This window comes from Triturus cristatus, chromosome 6 (assembly GCF_964204655.1).
Source record: "Triturus cristatus chromosome 6, aTriCri1.1, whole genome shotgun sequence".
Lineage (NCBI taxonomy): Eukaryota > Metazoa > Chordata > Amphibia > Caudata > Salamandridae > Triturus > Triturus cristatus.
In genome coordinates, this window is record NC_140589.1 from 761,517,583 (window position 1) to 761,531,352 (window position 13,770).

Here is a 13,770-nt window from a genome sequence, read left to right on the forward strand (position 1 = left end):
CCAATCAGGACAGACCACTGGAAGGCTGAATCTGGACTTACAAACAAAAAAGTCTTATACTTCTTGTCTGTACATTTTGGGAGAAATTTGAAAATATCATATTGTTGGATTTATCACTACCATTCTGTGAAGTCTTTGAATGGAAGTTCTATCATTCTCCTATCAGAAGTTATTAGTTAATAACCTATTGCCATGTTAACCTATGTGGCATGGGATTTGCAATGGGAAAAATGACTTGGGCCATTTTTCCAGCACCAGGACTTACAAAAACATATTTTATAAGTACATCGCTTATATCTACAGGACCCCCACCCCATGGGACAACTAGGGGAGACTTTAGGGACTCTGAATCTGTAGAAATATTGCAGATGCTCCCTCCACAGTGCTACTAGCATCAAAGTCGAATCTGGGCAGCACTTTATCACAATGTGGGGAGTGAAATGTGAAATTTCACTTAACCCAGGGCATATAAAACTCATTTTATAAGGGTCCACCTTATATATACCTGACCCCCCACCCCTGTGACAGCTAGGGGAGACCCTGGGGGTTCCTAATATGCCAAAACATTGTAGGTTATCCATTTATAAGTGCCCTAAACATAAAAGTCGAATTTGGGCACAATTTACTTTTTAAAAACAGTCCTGGAACCCAGGGCAGCTTTTAAACCGACCTCAGGCTTCAGCAGTGCACACATGCAAGTGCAGAAAAGACTGCTGGCCTCTAAACTGCCATGCCCTACTATGTACTAGGGACTGATAGGTAGTTTCAGTCCCCATGCCCTATTATGTACTAGGGGCTTATAGGGTAGGTCATGCCAATCACAGGGGTACCCCAACCTATAGTGTACCCTAGTGTATGTAGGTGTTTTTCACTGTATTCTAAGTGTTTTCAGCATGGCCCTGGGCCTGGTTAGGCAATGCCCAGGGTTAGTCAGTCAGTTACCACCAGTACCAGTCAGCAAAAGGTTGGGGGTGACCAGGGCACAGGATGACTTTGCAACAATTATAATTAAAAATATAGTGGTAGATGTAGCTCCAAGGAGCAATATAGTGCTTTACAGTGAGCACTTTTATTGTCACAGTAATATCTCATTCATAAGTTGTCAATATGTAGTTTGGGATCCAGTTGAAACTAGATATAAGAATCCAGGATGTAAAAAGTGTAGGAATGTTTATTTTGGACAATATACAATTTTGTGGGTCAAGTGCTGAAATTGAATTTGGAACCCAGGGCTTAGACAGCACTGTGGTTACATGACTACATACCTCATTACAGAAATGGATACGACCTTTTGTGTGATATTTAATGGGATTACTGCTTGTGGAAGGTACTGCCCATCACAGAATTTGCACGCTGGTGGCAATCCTGGCTGGGGCCCCTATCAGTCACCTGCTCTGTGTGGGGTCTCCCTCCTCAAGACCTGCTTTTGTGTTGGGCAAGAGTTTTCCAGGGCCCTGTCGTCCCACATATGGTCCTCCATCATTGCACAGTTGAGATGAACCTGCCCTACATTCCAGTATGCTGGCACCCATGGATGGAATTTTCTGCCTAGGTAGACAGTACTTTTTTTGTAACAAGGGTCCACATGAACACAATGTTCAGATGTAGCCATTAAAGATCCCCTGTCTGTCACAATTGTTCTTTGTGACACTGAAAGCTAAAATTCAATTTTTTGTCTGCACGTTATCATTGTACTCATTCAAATGTGTTTGAGATGCTCCAGAAAATTTCAGCTCCTGCCAAATTAAGATTTGTTATTGCCTTTGTATTATGTGTTGTCTCTAAAAGAAGTCCCGCTTATATTGTCTCAGCTTCTTTTTGTCTGTTGATATTTAATAGGCATTTTATTTCCCCCCCCCCCCCAACTCCAATGTACAGTTTGCAACAGAAGGTTGAGCGATGTCTTGAAGATGGGATACGACTCCCCATGTTGGACGCAAAGCAGCTTCAAAGTGAGAATGACAGCCTCCGAGAACAATGTGAGCGAGCCAACAAGGTAAATTCAGAGGATATAATTAAGAGTTTAAGTGCTCCATGGGTAGTTTCTTGGATCATAATTTCACTGGGTGCATGTACCCTTCCTCAGCATAGAAAACTCAAAAAATTATCCCAAGTCTACCATACATACATGTAATGCAGGTGTGCACACAGGGGTTATGTATAATTCTGTGGACGCAGCTATGACTTCATACATACATGCTTGGCAGGCAGTAATTTCATCTTGAATTCACTTTTGATTTCATATACGTATATTCGGATTGCACATTAGAGTCCTCTAGAATACTATTTCTAATAAAGGCAGATGTTTCTTTTTCTTATCTACCCGCATCCCTCAAGGATCCCTTAGTTGGCCCTAAGTTGATGATAACTTGTAATAGACTGATGAAATGAATATACCTTTCTGTAACATACCATCCCCAACCTCTGTTGCTTACCCCAGTATATGCTATCAGCATGCTCTGTGCCTTCAGTACACCTTTGTATCTTTTTTTTTTAGGCAAATCAGCTTTGAGTAATAACAATGTCAAAAATAGAGTAACAAGACAAATGAGTCAAGAACACACCAAGCATACAGAATTGTCAATATTGAAGAGAAGCTGTTTAATACTTTAAAAAATTGTAGGAATAAATGGGGAGAGAAAAAGGAAAAATATCAAATAAGAAGACCAAGTCATAATAGTATCATGCAATATACAGTAAAAATGTAATATAAAAGGTGAATAAAGGAAATCAATATTTAGAACAAGTTCAGAGAAATAAGCCCCTCATGGTTTTAAGAGGAGATACAATTGGAATTTTTATGGGCAGTAGTGTCTAAAAATGAAATTAAGTTAATGGTAACCAATATAACTGTAATAACAGAACAGAAGGACAATACAGTGAAGCAAAAGCAGTATCCAATCTATAGTAGAGATAAACATTATACCACCAAACTTTGTATGAAAAGCTAGACGCGCAATTCCGATTAAGTGTATTCTGTTGAAATGCTATAGCCAACATGATATCTAAAAACTTAAAATGATCAAAATCTGAGTAAATGTCCTTGGATAAACTGCCCAAGAAACGTGTCATTGGAGATGGTGAGTATTGCAAATGATAAATAGAGGTTAGTTGGTTAGACAGTGAAATAAAAAATGTAATGTTCCCATTAGGATGGACATATGACCAACATTTCGTATTTGTGTTTGTGGAAACTTTTGCAGTGGTGGAGGGGGTAAGATAGAGGTTGTGATACACAAATAATAATGACTGTGAAGTAGAACCAGTTCTAGATATTCTATGCATTCTATCCCATATCTTGTTCCAAGAAGAGAGAGGCCAGGTACATCCCAAATCTGATTCCCAGTGAAGCACCGTTTTGGTTTTAGGTTTTGTCAAAATTTGAGAGAGGGAAGAATTCTGTAAATAAACAATACTTTAGGAGTAGAGGCTAGAATAGAGCAAAATGAAGATTGCAAAGTAGAAGACGAAGAAATTGATAACGCGTAAGGAACATCCAGAATAATATTTATGAGGAGAAGATATTTAGGCAAAAACGAGCAAAGGCAATGAAACATTTGCTGAAAGCGTGAAAAAGAAAGATGAACATCATCAGAAATTAAGTCACTGACCCATGATATACCGTTTAGTCTCCAAGATTCCCAAAATAATGATTTATTATTTATAGTGATGAGCCTGTTATACCTTAAAGGAGATTTTGTGGTTGATAATAAGACTTTACTAAGGTACAAGTATGTGTAAAAAGTGGGGAAGTTGTGATATAAGTGTTAATGGAGAAGGACAAAACCTCTCTGGGCGAAGAGGGAAAAAGTTGGGAGTATTTAAAGTCAAACCATAAGGGAGTAGACGGAGACTGGCTGAAGAAATTCACCTAGAAGCTTGTCTTAAGCAGAAAGTCTTATGTTATAACCGGAAATTTGGAAAGTTAACCCCCATTCCTGCTTGGTTTTCCAGAGTTGAGTAAGAGACATTCTAGAGTATTTTATTATTCCAAAGAAATTTAGATAGTTTTGAAAACAGTATTTTAAAATATGTGACAGGTATGTACACTGGAATCATGGTAAGATATGTAAATTAATGGGGGAAATAATCATTTTGATGGCGTCAAAACAACCCCACCATGAAAGAAACAAAGGATTCCACAATGAAACTAGCTTGTCTACCCTTTCCAAACAATATTTGTTATTCAAAGCAACAGAATCCTTAATGGAAGAGGTAAACCAGACACCCAAGTATTTAATCTTGGAAGCATTCCAATGAAAGCCCGTAGCTATGAAAGATTGTTTAAGAGGAGATTTGGTGAGAGAAAGAATTTCAACTTTCTCTTGAGTTTATCTTATATCCTAAAACCAAGGAAAATATAGCTGTTTCTTGGAGCAAGGCTGGTACATCATGGTCCGGATTAGAAAGGAAAAGAAGAATGTCATCCGTGTAAGCAGAACGTTTCAGGTGTTTATCTCCATGACAAAATCTTTTCGATAACTGAGTGGTTCCAAATACGGGACAGAAGGAGTTCAGGAACAAATACAAACAAAAGGGGAGACAGTGGACAATCCTGATGAACACCACGGTCCAATGAAAAGTAGTTTGAAATGTCACCTCTGAGAAAAACAGATGTCACGGGGAACGATGGAGTAAAGAAATGTGAAATAAAGTGGGAATTCAGCCCATTCCAGCCTAAGGATCTGAGTAAACAGGTCCAATCAATGTGATCAAATGCTTTCTCTGCGCCTATAGATATTGCTGCAGGGGGATACGATAGAGAGGAAGCTTTATTCAGTACATTAAAGAATAATCTAGAATTGACAGCTGCCACTCTTCTTTTGACACACCCATTATTGAAGTCAAGAAAAGATCAAGACGTAATGCTTACAATTTGTCAAGGATTTTATAATCCACATTAACCAACTAAATTGGTCTGTAGTTTTTAGAGTGTGGCGTCTTTTACTTCTTTATGGATAATGCATGTGGTAGCCTCCTGGAAGGTACCTCCTGCGGAACCAGAGTTGGAGAAAAATTGAATACGATGTAATAATCTAGAAAGCAGAATACTAGAGAAGTGAACAAAAAATGTGCCAGTGAAACCATCTGGTCCTGAGATCTTACCCTTCTAAAGGGACTGAAGAGCCTAAAGAATTTCTGAGATAGAGATATCTTTCTCTAAAGAAGAAAAATATAGAGGCTTGCAGTTAGGATTTGCAACATCCTTTAATTAAATATCAATCTGAGAAGGATGAGCAGGAGATTCAAGCAGTTTAGAAATAAAAATATGATCGAGCATAGAAATAGAGAAATGTGGGAGAGAGAAAAAAGAAAAATCTCTGCCGGTAGGATTACAGAGTCTTCATGAATCCACAAGGAGACGTTGCGTGGGAAAAGAGTGAAATGGTGCATTTCATGAGGTATGAATTTAACTTGTGACTGACGAGCAACAAAAGGATCCATGACTTGATTCCACCCCCCCCCCCCCCACCCCCCCTCCCCCGCCAAAAAAAAGTCTGTCTTCATACTGTAAGCATTTTTGGGAAATATTATGCCGAAAGGAGCAATCGATTTGAGTAGCACCATATATATTACAAACCGCTAAGAGGACGTTGTTTATAAGTAATTTAGCAATTAGCAATCTCCCCTCAGTATCATTTTGTTGGGAAATAGTTACACACTTTATTATGACATAAGAGTATTACGCCATTCTTCTTTGCAGAAGCTGAAGAAACAAAAACCTGAGGTCACCCATCCACATTTAAGTTTCAGAGCTTCAGATTTGGTAAGGTGGGTATCTTGGTGAAGGACCTAGTCAGGATTATACTTGGCTAAATGCGATAAAATTCTTTGCCTCTTAATCAAGTTAATAAATCCTTTGACATTCCCAGCAATATCTCTGGATGATAAAAGAAGCAACTGTATATACAAAGAAATTTTCTTCCACGTTAGCAAGTTCTATAAACGTAGAGAAATAAAGAATGGAAAAGGTAAACAGACCGAAAAATAAGTAAAAGGAAAATGGGAAGATCATCATGAAAGAGACAGTACATGCCAAACAATGACGACTGTAAAAACATACCTGATAAGGATGAACATTAGGGTGGGGTTGGTGAAAGCACAGGGTGAAGACGGCACAGCAAGGGATCAAAACGCATCAATGACCAGTAGGACGAGACAATAAGATAACAGAATAGTAACACTGAACCTGCAAAAAAGAAAGAGGTTAATTAGCAAAGAAGATACAATTACATCAAAATAACATGAGAGAACATATACAATATAGATAAATGCCAAAGTCTGTGAAAATCAATTGAGATGACTCCTAAAAATGCTCTTATTTGGAAGAGGGACCCGAAGTATCCATGGAACTGGTGGAGTGCAAACATAGAAAGTCTCTAAGGTCTGCAGGTATGAGGAAGGAAGATGATTTGTTTAGAAAAGTCACTTTAAAGAGACACAGATGAAAAAGTTCAAAGCGGACACCTAATGATCGAAGTTGTGGATGAAGATCCAGGAATTCGTTCCTTTTGGCTGCAGCGACTTTTGAAACATCTTGTGATATGAAGATTATTATCCCCTGCCAAAGTAGTTGTTTTTTTGGACTTTGCCGCATTAAGGACGTTAAACAAATATGTAAATTTGAGAAAGAAAATAATCACTCCTCTAGGTTTGAGGGAAGACGAAGAAAGTTGAGGATGATGACCGAACCTATGAGTCCTCTGATTGGTCAGAACTGTGGAAGGTGGGAAGTCCACTAACTGTGGCAAGAAAGCGGTGAAGAACGAGATGGAGTCATTGCCTTCAAGACCTTCCAGAAGACCATAAAGTCTGTTTCTATTTTGTAAGTCTTACGAGTGTATTTTTAACATTGCTAACTCCTTTTCCAAAACAGAAATTTTAGTCGCTTCATCTTGCACATCACTGATGCGTTACTCCAACGCTGAAACTCTTGCCTCCATTTGAGACCATTTATCATCTAGATTGTTATACGTAAATTTGTTTATTCCACAAATGGACGTAGTGCTCTGATTTCGTCCAGCAAGAGCTCTAGTGAGACAGGCGAAGAAGGTTTGACAGGGGAAGGAGTGTTTTGCTTAATCCGCTAATGAGTAGATGTAGCATTGCTGGTTTTTAGAGAGGGCAAGGTCGAGGAGGATGTCTTTGACGCAGTAATGGGTAAAAGGCTTTTGGAAGGATGGGTGTCTGCCTTTAAGGAGTGCAAGGACTTCTGAGAGCAGGACGCCATTTGACGAGGTGAAGATTTTTTTAATCTGTCCACACAGTTCACAATAGAGAGCCTGCACAACAGGAACAACTGAATTGAGAGAGGTAGTTCTATAGGAATTCTGTTGATAACTTCCCCAGAATGCACTAAAGAGAAAATCAACACGCCCGGTGCAGTTATGCGTGCCTGAATAGGGAAAGAAAGTCACAAAAAGATTGGAACAAAGGTACGTCTCAGTATGTGTGAATTTTCAACCGGAGTCCTGTAACAATTCAGGACCACGGGAGCATTTCGCTGCTAGTAGATGAATTGTGTAACATGGCTGTTATTATGAAGAATAGGGTGGTAAACAGGGAAGCGAAGCATTAGGTACATAACAATAGGCTATTCCCCTCTGATCCAATGGTGTAAAGGTAAATAGGAGCGCTTCATGAGGTCAGTATGTCGAAGGAGAAGAACTTTCATAGCGTCGAGCTCATGTAGACATCGTGAAAATAGTGAACTAAAGTCCTTCATAAAAATATTATCAGACATGAAAATGAAAGTCTTTTAAAGAGAAGCAAAACCTCTTTAAAAGAGCAACAGCGGCATTTCAGGATGAGAGAAGGAGTTAATTAGCATGCTAAGATATGTGAAAAGGCTGCAGTTATGAGGGAGGAAAGAGTAAAGACTCGAGCGACATCAAAACGCATAAAAATGGCAACCAAAAGCAATGCCACGCTAGTCCAGTCATTAGGATAAGGATTTTAGCCATTCATTAGCGGCAATTATGAACTGAAGGCTCCGTGACCGGCAAACTCGCTCCGTTGGTTCGCAAAGATCCTGGCTCAGGCAGCCGATCTTGTCTGGCGCTCAAGCTTCGCCCCCTTAGCCCCCATCTATAAGATGTTGAAAAGCAGATCGCAGAGCCAAATCTGGAAATGGAGAGACGTCCCAGTGCTCTAGTTACATGCATTTTGCGTGGAAATGCCCCAAGTGAACCTTTTGAAAGGCACCATGTACCATGCCAGGTTATTGGTTATTGCGCAACACCTGACATCAGGAAATTGTTTAAGAGGAGGAGCTATTGCTCCACCAATGAAATTCAGGGTTTTCCAATTAAGTTACCTACAAGTTGTCCTTGAATCTGCAATTCTGGCTAAGTTGCTGAAACTATAAAATTACACAATTTGTACACCATCTCATAGTTTTCTATGTTACTTGGAACTTTGTGTATTTTTTTTAAATAGTTTATGGGTTTTGTATATGCATATCTTCCGTTGCCTTACCTAGATTTGTAAGTTCCTCATGTTACATACTTAATATGTGAGCATGAAATCGCAGACTGTTCTGTAACGTGAAAGGCCATTTTCTTTGCTTCCAGTACCTTCTCTGAATTGCTCAGGGAAGTCAACTTAACCATTATTTTGATATCTGTGCTAATAGCTAGAATCTCGTCGTTTTTTTTAATTCCTGCATTACATATTTCCATACCATGCTTAGACCCTTCTCGCCATAAGCAATCCTTGTAGGGTGTGTAGCACAATTTGCATTGTGTTTTGAAGTACTGCAAGCATGAATATTGCATTTTTTTATGTATTGCATGTGTCATATTTTCTCTTGGACCCTTTCATTTTGTGATAGAAACCTGACTTTTAAAAATGTATCAGAAAGAGGCTACTGAACTTCACTTGTGTTTGTTTATTTTTTGTAGGTCATTGACAATCAGCAGAAACAAATTGATGGAATGACGCTTGAAATTACAGTAAGAATAATCTCTTTTTCACTTAGTTTGCATTACAGTTAACCTGATGGGTAGCCAGGGCGAATGGAACATCAGCGTTTCCCAGCTAAACAGTTTCTGAAATATGTATGTTAAGTGATTTCCCTTTACGACATTGGATTGTCCATAAAACATCTGTGGTGCTGACGGGGGTGTTAGAAAGTAAGTTATTATGTTTGCTCAAGCAAACCTGTAAAACATGGGTGGTGCGGCATGGGTACGTCAGTAGTTTTAACTCTACGAAATATACCTATCCCGGAGATCTGTTGTTGTAGGTAAATAATCAAATCAAAAATAAAGTTTATTTAGACCATTGGTCTTTAAACCACGTAAAAACATGACATTTAATATAAATATTCTAAAAATCATTGCAAGTTCATCAATCGACACCATTATGGAAGCCTGATTGTCATGTATTTCCTCTCAAATTTACACAGAGCTCCATACATAAGTCATATTCACACCCATATATCCACATAAATAATCCAAAAAATAGTAAAAGTCCAATTTTAAAATATTTTAAAAGATATATAAATAAAATTTCCCTAAAATCCCCATACAACATTGCCTTAACCTAGCGCACAGCCAACCTTTTCCTATTCCATAAAAAACCTTTTTACAGCCTGCATATACTTCGCAATGGCTATTGCAATTTCAAGATTTGTCATATCAGTGAGGAGTTCAATTGCTTGTGCACGCAACTTAGCACCATATTTTAAAAGGTTAGGGTGTAAAAACTGTTTCCACAGAGCTAACAATTTTTGGCAGTCCATTAGGATATGTAAACTATCGCATTTCATACCCACCCTACATGTGCATTTACCATCAGGTCACATCAGTTCTGTTTTTATTTTACCATTTGACATTGTAGGATTGATACCAAATCTCAACCTTAGTGTTTCCAATCTAAGCCTTTAGTTAGGTAGTATATCTAGATTAGGGTACCAGATTTCTTTTACCCAGCTATTTCTCTGAAACTTCACAGATTCTTTCTTTCTTAGGTACTCCAGGTCGTCCAACCTAGACGTTTCCTTCCCTAAAGTTCTGAGTGCGCCCTTTGTCGCTTCTATGTGCAGAGTCTGCAGATACATTTTCACATCTAAATTTTCTCAGATGGTGTAGAGTTTCTTTCTGGACGCTTTGGGCCATTTTAGTACACTATGCTGAATCTCATTCTTACACCATTGTGACACTTTCATATCTTCTCCTATCCCCAATCGTTTCCAAAATCTTAATAGGCCTACTTGCACCTGTACATTCCACAAGGTCATGCCCAACTCCAATCTATTTGCCTGAATCGTAGATGAGCTAGGCAATGACATTAAAGATTTTATGCATTTTCCTTCCTCACTTTTCCAATTACTTTTACTGCCTAAGCAGAGAATTTCTGCTTCATCCTGTAGTTGCGGAGGTATCATTGCGTTGTAGGTCTTTAACAATGGTCTATGGGACATGTTACCATAACTGCGATTACATTTTTTCAGCCCACACACAGATGTATGGGCTTTTCCTTTCTGTGCCTCCAAGTGCGTGCACCACTTTAATGACTTGTCAAACCAGATCCCAAGGTAATTGTACTCATTAACAATCTCGAATTTGGTTTGTCCCAAATACCAATTAAACTTCTGGTCTCTCTTCCCAAAACACAGGATTTTAGTTTTATCCAGGTTTACTGTTAGTCATTTTGCCGCACAATATATGCTAAATGCGTTTAGCTTCCTTTGCAGGCCCATGCTGTCTGATAGAGAATTCGGCATACAGTAAACAGGATAATTGTTTCTCATTCACTTTTGGGCTAGCACTTCTATCTGCCACCAGAAATGATGGCAGATCTGCTAAGAATATGGCAAAAAGTAGTGAGCCAGTACACACCCCTTTCTTAGGCCATTAATAATCACTATTTCAGGTGTCAACCCCCCCGCCGTGTCCTTAATTGCCTGGGCCCAATTCTGACTATGCAGCTCCTGTATTACTATTAGGAGATCTTCCGGAACGTCATACCTTCTCAGGGTCTCCCATAGGCATTTCTTATCCACCAGGTCAAAAACCGCTCAGAAGTCTACAAAGCAGCAATACAGCCTACTATGCTGCTCCATAGACTTCCGCGCCACCACCCATAGGTCGAAGCAGTGGTCAATCGTAGAGTGTCCCTCCTTAAATCCTCCTTGTTTCGCTGGCACAATCGACCGCTGCTCCACCCAATCCTTCAATCTGCCCAGTATTATTTTGACAAAAACTTTCTCACCAACATACAGCAGATTGATCAATCTGTAATTTTTTGGGGCCTTCCTATCACCTTTCTTATGTATTGGTCTAATTACTGCCCCCCTCCAGGATTTGGGGATATGACCAGAGTCCAATATGGCTGACAACATATGGGATAGGAATTCAGCCCACCAGTTTAGCTGTGATTTAATTATGATAGCAGGTAAATTGTCGGGTCCTGCTGCACAAGTTAAATTTAACTTCCCTATTACATCCTTTACTTTTTCTACTGTAAAGGATGTTTTTAGCTGTTCACAAGCCCCTCCCGAGTTTTTTTACTTATTGCGAGCACTTCACTTGCCTCATATCATTCTCCTAAATACTCCTCCCAAGCTGCTACGTCCACTACACAGCTCATGGTCCCTGGGGTCCGACTGGAAGCATCCTGTATCAGCTTCCAAAACCCTTTTAAATTTTTTGCTTCAATTGTTTCCAGCAAGTTTTCCCAACATTTTTCTTTAAAAATCCTCTTCTGATTCCTGACTAGTGTTTTGTATTCTTTTCTCAGTTTAATCAGGTTAGCCAGTCTACCCTGGTCAAACCTTATCCTCCGACATCTCTCTTCTCTCCGTATTAACCTTTTCTTGTTCTTACACTCTAGATTGAACCACCTTAATTGCCTTCCCTGTATAGATTGCATGTCTATGGTGCCACGTTTCTTGCTTTTTAGTTCTACTCTAAGGCATTGTACAACCTATTCTATTTTTCCACAACCCATGCTACTTTATGATCCTTAGCACATTCCATATTTAATTTCTGTTGAAAACTTGCCAGTTTCTCTAAATATTCATCTGTTAGTTTTGTAGTCAGGCGTTTAGGGTATACCATTTGTTGGGGAAGGACTATTTTGGGGTGATTTATTGGCCCCCTTAATAATTCACAGTACAGGGCAATATGATCGCTGTCTTTACGCAAGGTTACCTGGAACCCTTTTTCTAAGGCATAGTTCCAGGCATGTATAAACACATGGCCAATGGGGCAGTATTGGGTACCTATGCTAAAGGTCTGTTTGGATGGGTGGTCGGATTCCATCCTGCCATTCAAGCTAAATAACCCCTTTGATCCCAAGTACTTCCCAAGTGCTTCATCTTGTCTAGTGGGAGTGCAAATGGGGAAATCAGCTGGCATTATATCGTATGAGCTCAGTATTTCTTTGAACCAGGGTTCTAGTTTTTTGGGATTTAGTTTGTGATTGAAATCTCCCATTATGACAATCAGATCATTCTCATACTTTTCACACAAAACATTCATGTCGTCCTTGAAAAGCCCCATTTCCACCTCGTACTCTTCTTGGGAACCCCATTGTATGTTAACATTCACGAGTATCAGGTGGTCCTTCATTTCTGTAACCAATAGGGATACCTTGCAAACCAACAACCATTTGCATGATGTATTTATTAACTTTACTTTTTTTGCAATCCTGTTTGAAGTAAGGGTCATGATCCCCCCCGGACGGTCGGACAAATCTTTTTTTTTCTAGCAGGTTTATGAAGTTGGACAAAGCCTTCAATTACAGGGGGTATTGTCACATAGCCATGTTTCCTGTAAACAAATGATCTCTGCACACTGGGCTTGATGTTTTATACTTTCAACTTTTGTTTCCTCTCCAAGCCATTTATATTCCATGATATCACTTTCAAGCTATGTGACAACCTATTTCCCTAATCGATATCGCTGAGGCAATCGGACTCATTCTGATCCCACTGAGGTGTGCCTAGATAGCTACATTCTGGGCTCCAGTTACCCCAAATTTTACTAGCCTCAGGGTTCTTGAACGCTATGTTGATGTTTACTCTTTCCCCGCATGCCCCGGTTATCAGTCATACCTGCCTCTTCCCTAAGCCTGCATGACATTTTAAAAAGGGAGGTAAGTAACTTTCCACCTCTGGCATGATATACCCACAATTGCTTTGGGGCGAGTTAAGTAATCCCCTTCACCTCACAGCTCCACCCCCTTCCAAAGGACCCCATTCCATGAAGAATTCCCAGTCTCAAACGCGAGAACCAAGGTATTCAGGTAGGGGGTAATGTATCCTTCTTTGGACTGCTAACCAGTGCTTGAAATGGAAAAATAGAAGTGCTGGTACTCTGTACCAGAGTACCTGCTTGTTTCTGAGAAGTGCAGGTACTCTCCAATTAAAAGTATTGCATTTCTCTTGAGAAGTGCCGGTACTCTCCCTCTCAAAATAAAAAAGTGCCGGTACCTTGTACCGGCCCATGTAAAGCACTGCTGCTAACGTTCAAATCTATAAGGCCAGTTCCCTTCTGCTATATAACATGAGATGGTGGCGTATTGGCGGAACTACACTGTTTAGCCAGAAAAGGATTGCCCCATTTGTCTTTGCTTCTTTCATCCCTGTAATCTTCACAGAGGAATACCTGTTGCAGGATCGGTGTCAGGCATCAAATATAAGCACCTGATTAGCTGCCGTTTGATGGGGCATTTGTTGGCAGACGAATGGCAATTCATTCATTGTAAAAATAATTTTGCAGGAAGGGAATGATGCGTGTTTCCTCTGAAACATCATGACAG

General features: G+C 39.6%; 1 protein-coding gene across 1 annotated transcript in view; it reads left to right on the forward strand.

Moving 5' to 3' along the window:
- The window catches only part of CEP85L (centrosomal protein 85L), a 464,377-nt gene that overhangs the window by 395,008 nt on the left and 55,599 nt on the right, over positions 1-13,770 (forward strand). Inside the window, exons 9-10 of the mRNA XM_085611285.1 lie at positions 1,879-1,996; positions 8,904-8,954. Of these exons, the coding sequence (XP_085467411.1) occupies positions 1,879-1,996; positions 8,904-8,954 (169 nt within the window). The remainder of the gene's footprint in view (positions 1-1,878; positions 1,997-8,903; positions 8,955-13,770) is intronic.